Here is a 5582-nt window from a genome sequence, read left to right as displayed (position 1 = left end):
TGGCCGCTGTGCCGTTTACAGGCTGCGACGCCATTGGACAGAACGTGATTAAAATGAAGAGCAGTGATTGGTTGTCATTTTCAAAACCTGTTTATATTGGCTGCTATGGGAAGGGGGCGTGCACATTTTTTAAGACAGAAAAGTGGTGCTAAAAAAAAATATAACCAGCATTACACCTCTCAGCCTGATGGAAATTAAATTCATCTATTTATGCTCAATTAAAAAAGGGAAACAAACAATATACAATACTGTGCAAATGTCATACAGGCCACTAGCTTCACCTTCAGTACCAATGTAGTTGTACATTTAAAAAAAAACTTAAATGTATGTACTAGGTTTTACAGCTATCTTGACTTCAATTACTCAGGTTAAATGACCTCTTCTAATACTCTCTCGGTTATTTTCTGTTCTTGATTGGAGTCATCTAATTTCCCTGAGGGAGTCATCCAAAGGGATCAATAAAGTTTAGTCAAAGTCTGAGTAGTAAAGAAGTTTAGGTAAGAAGATGTGCTTACGCAATGCTATAATGGCCATATATAATTATTTCTTATATATATATATATATATATATATATATATATATATATATATATATATATATATTTATATACTTTTTTTACATCTTCTTATGTGTTGTTGAGTCAAAGATGTGATTCATTATATATCACATTTTCAGTAGTGATATAAAAAGTGATATCTTTTCTTTTTGTTCATAAAAAACGAGCCAAGTGAACTTTGAACTGTGACGAATTTCCAAATTTCACAAGTTCAATCCAATTTTAATCATTTCGAGTACTTTTTGCTCAGGTGTGTTTATATAGATTGTCTAGGTTGTGCTGGAAAAAAAGGATATAAGACACTCTGTATTGCACATTCTTATAGCCTCTGTATATACTGTACGTTTGAACATTGTAATGGAAAAAAGCAGCTGAAATGCTCTGTGTTCTAAGGGTTAAAAGAGTCAACAGTGTCTCGACAGCAAAGGGGAAAAAGGGAGAACGTTCCACAGTCGAGGTGCTACTGCTTCAAAGGAGCAATCACCTTAAGATGGGTCTTTAGGACTATGAGTGACATCTGACCTGCTGACCTCAGACTGGTGGGTGTCGGTTGTGAAGCTGTAGCAGGTCAGAGATGTAATGAGGGGTTTGACCATGCAACACTCTAAAGGTTAGGATCAAGATTTTAAAATAGATTCTAAAATTCAATGGTAACCTGTAAACAGTCATGGCATGTGCCCTTTTGTGAGTTCCAAGTAAAAGCCTTGCAGCAGAGTTCTGCGCACCCTAAATGTCGGTCGAGTTCGGCCTTCAGGGCCACCGTACTCATCTAAAACAAAATTAATCACGCGGACAACTATATTGAAAATACAATTTATTACACTGAGTAATAAATACATACAAAGATGCAAGTAACAGCATTTTCCTTTTTTTTTAATACCAAAACCAACCTCAACACGAATGAACCAATGCATTTGGCACATCTGTCCTTCACACACTCACTCATTCATGTCTTACATGGGTCTGAAAAACAGACTGAACACTATCAAAAAAGAAGTCTCCATCTAACCCTGTACAAGCCATGCAGTGTGGTACTATTAAAACCATGGGCCCTTTCACATGCAGAAACCAAAACGCTTAAATATGGAGTCAAAATTAAGATCCCAAAAGTTGGGGGGTGCTAAAAACAAACTACATCCTCGATGATATTTGAATTCCAATGAACGACATGTGATTTAAATGATCCTCCAGAATCCTCAGGAGTCATGAATTGTATGTATTTTTTTTTTCTTTCCTCTAGGAGTTGAGCTTGCTTTTCCAATCCTTTGTTCATTTACTTCCTCCTCTCAGAGGAAATACCATGCAAGTTTATTTATTGTTTCGATGAGACGGTTAGTTCTTCTTGCAGGGACGAACGTGGGATTGCAGCTAGGACCTGGCGTTTCTCTCCGTCTCTGCCAAGCATTCGCGCACCAGCCCTCTGGCGTGGATTATTCCTGTGAGGAAACGCAAACACATGCTCCATGAACAGACTTTTAATCACCCACTGCTGCTCTGTGTTTAACACGTGCACAGAGCCTGGATTATGCAGCTGCTGTGTGAGGAGATAATCATTTTTAGATATATTTAGATATCTAAATAGTGTTGAGCTTAAGTTATATGCAAAATCCAAAAGTCATTAAACGCGTTTACTTCAAGCTCAGTATCACCACACTTAGTGCTTCACTTTGAATATGAAAGTGCATATTGTTCTCTATGTACCTCAAAGACCACTGCGATCCTCCGCTGCTGGTTCATTGGAGGTTCCTCACAACAGTGGAAAGATAATTGGGGATGACGCCTTTGTTACTTATGCCACTAAACTTTATAACACACTACCCTTAGATATCAGGGGATATTTTTAAAAGAAGACTTACAACTTATCTCTTTACTCTAGCCTTAGCTCCTTTTTATTCCACCCTGTGTTGTATTTTACCTTTTTATTTGCATCGTTTGAAAAAACAAGGTTTTTACTTTTTGACTTTAGACCTTTCCTTTTCATTCCACCCTGTGTTGTGTGTTTTGCATATCTGCATATCTAGGGTTGTTTGTTTTTTACTTGCCTCTTTTCAGTCTCTCCATGGCAGTCTTGCTTCCAGCATATGTGGGCCTGATCTCCTTCCCGAGTTCTTCGATGATGGCCAGCAGCTCTGCATATTTGTTCTGAGGAACTTGGCTGCCGGTGGAGCCCTGAGGTTGGAGCAGACCCAGATGAGATGAGCCACATTTGACACACTTCAAATTGTCTCTTTTTTTTCTCTCTCTCTCTCTCTCTCTCTTTTCTTGGTAAGTGAAAATGCACTTGTTTGCTGACAGCATCACAAAACTGAAGCTGACGTAGCAGGATAAACAATGGGCCTGTCAGACCCCAGTTCAGGGGCTCTGAGGCCCAAGTCTCTGCACTACTATCCTGATAGTTTCACTAGAATGATATTCACCCCGGGGCCCTGAAGCCACGTAACACTGGTTAAATTATGTGTCCCCTCAAACATACCATGTCATTCACCCCTTATATCTGAAAGGGGCCCCTGAGTCCTATCCTTTTACCCTTTTCCCATCAAAGCCCACAATCCATCCCATATAAATATATGAGCAATAATTAGAAGGATGACATGGCCTTAATTGTAATACGTATATATTTATTTTTGTTTAACTTGACTTTCTCTCCTTTTTGTGCTTTTTTTCTTAAATAAAACAGAATAATAGTAAAGAAAATAATTGTTAGATGCAGCCCTGATTTAATATAACATAAATGAGAGGCTGAGTAACTTCCTATACTTGTTATAAGTCATTGTCAATAGATAATGTTGTTAGGAGACACTTCATGTCAAAACATCTGTGAAAATCTCACATGCAGCTTTACTGTACCTGAGAGAATCCCAGAGATGGAGGTCCGTAGTCATTCAGGAGAGGCCTGTAAGACTGCAACGTGGCCAGGTTTGCTGCTGAGGAAGACTGGAGGTTTCCAACTGTTGGCAGATCAAAACAAAATATATTGATTTCATTTAGTCACATCATGTGACGATGAGACAAAACAAATTGTGTAATGATAAAGAACACAAAAGGCAGGAAAGAAACATGTGAAATGATCAAAAGGAGTAAAATATACAGGACAAACAAGTAACATACAACAACTACAGGGTGCAACTAAATAAAAAAAGATGAAAAACAATTAAAAAAGACACAAATAAGGCAACGGACAAGCACAGAGAGACACCGCATGACCACAGGATGCAAACAAAAAAACATACAATATTAACAAACACAAAGTAATGCAAAATAATAGAGATACAATACCTAAAGACACACAACAGTCATTTATAGACCTCTGCACAGCATGAGCATTTCTCTAAATGATTCCGTCAAAAACAAAATGAGAAAGCTATTTAATCTTTTTTTTTCCTCTTCCCCTGTTTGTGTGTGTGTGTTTTTTTACTCCTCCATCATCATCGCTGCTCCCCTGCTGCTTTGTTCGCTTGTAATATCCCGTCTGCGACACCAGGTGTCCTCAAAGAGTCATAAAAAAATTCAGAGGCAGATCGATCAGCAGCGAGCACCGAGGAGCATCATGGAGGAAACGGAACAAGGCTGGCTCAAGAAGACACAAGTGATACATTTTTGTCACCGTGTTACGGCAGCCGCCCGCCGGGACCGCGACCTCGGACGACGGAGAACCGCATTTTAGGAACCGCCGCTTTCTCAGCACACATCCCGGCCGTGTTTCTCCGCCGACCGATTCCACGGAAGGCGCTCTTTTACATTAGTAATAATGGCGGATATGAATTAGCCTAGCTCCCAGGATCTGACCCTATATATATAACTGGACAAAAACTACAGACACGGTCTTTCTCCAGGTATTCTCCGAGACCCCGAATTTAACACACGGTTTAACCCACGGATACTTTGATTTTCAGCCCAATTTTCTCCTTACCCTGATTCCCAGAAGTTCCCGGAATGTGCTGGTGGATATTGGGTTTATAAGACATTCCCAAAGACATTGTAAATTAAAGAAATAAAAATGACCCGAAATTCAGTGAAGCGTCTGTCTCTCACTTTTTGTTTACAACAGCGGCACCGGCAAATATGGCCGTCACTTTATATTGACACCCACTACTGTGCTTTGTAACACTGTACCGCTACGGCTTATCAACCAAACCCTTGGCTTTTTCTCCCCTTCCTTAAAATAATGAAATACACACAAAAAACGTAATTTTTCTGACACGGAACGGGGAATTTAACACACGGCTTAACGCATTTTAAACACGTTTCGGTGACATTTATCAGCGGGCTAACTTAAACGGCACTTTTTAAACTCTAATAAAAGATGATCTGCTCTTTTTGTTTAAATGTCGCGTGTGAACATGTGAGCCGCTTTCTGTCACATTTTTTAAACTCTATTCGGTTTTTATTGCGCGTTAAAAGGCAGGGAAACACCACTGAGGAGCACATTAGTCAACATTATCATATCATATGTAAACAGTTTTAGGTAAATGTTTACATGAGTCGGCCATTGTACGTGTGTCGTAAAATGCTTTTGTTTCAGTCAACTTTGCTTTACTGTGAATTAAAAAAATTTAACCTTAAATATTATACCACGTTAAAAAAAAAAGGCATTTATAAGTTACTTATTAAATAAATCACACACATACACGATATGTTTGCTGATTATTTAAGTTCTCAGTGAACACAGTAAGTGCAGTAAAAGGCTTTTGTTTAAGTTTTCCTCTCTCTCTCACACACACACACACACACACACGAACACAAACAGAGTGATGCAGATACCTGTCTTTGTCTGTGGGGGCGCGTCCATTGCTTCAGCCACTGAGAATAAAATGAATCTTTGCTGCTCCTCACATTAACTTGTTCAGAAAGTAAAATTAAAGGATTCAGTCACTCTATAGTGGAAGCATGTGGCTGTGAAGCAGAAGACACAGGAGGAGAAAAAGAGGGGAAGCTCTATTATACTTGTCCCCCTCTGCTCTGACCCCCACTGAGCCACATGGTTGGAAGCACAAGAACAAGGCCTGGTTCCTCAGGGTCATGACC

At 39.4% G+C, this 5582-nt stretch overlaps 1 protein-coding gene across 2 annotated transcripts; it reads right to left on the bottom strand.

The window, feature by feature from the left end:
- Positions 1 to 1774: 1774 nt before the first annotated feature.
- Positions 1775 to 5453, bottom strand: LOC122787084 (cyclin-dependent kinase 2-associated protein 1). Of its 2 annotated transcripts, none has more exons than XM_044053655.1 (4): positions 5319 to 5453; positions 3405 to 3505; positions 2600 to 2726; positions 1775 to 1993 (listed from the first exon to the last, which is right to left on the bottom strand). In XM_044053655.1, exons 1-4 carry the CDS (start codon positions 5344 to 5346, stop codon positions 1926 to 1928), a joined length of 324 nt encoding a protein of 107 aa, XP_043909590.1. In that variant the 5' UTR covers positions 5347 to 5453; the 3' UTR covers positions 1775 to 1925. The 2 variants fall into 2 exon arrangements, with proteins under 2 accessions (XP_043909590.1, XP_043909589.1); XM_044053654.1 differs by lacking the exon at positions 5319 to 5453 and adding an exon at positions 4468 to 4624.
- Between the last annotated feature and the right edge of the window lie 129 nt (positions 5454 to 5582).

This window comes from Solea senegalensis, linkage group LG21 (genome assembly GCF_019176455.1).
Source record: "Solea senegalensis isolate Sse05_10M linkage group LG21, IFAPA_SoseM_1, whole genome shotgun sequence".
In the NCBI taxonomy this organism is placed as follows: Eukaryota; Metazoa; Chordata; class Actinopteri; order Pleuronectiformes; family Soleidae; genus Solea; species Solea senegalensis.
Note: the sequence above shows the minus strand (reverse complement) of the source record. Positions and strands in the feature narration are given on the sequence as shown.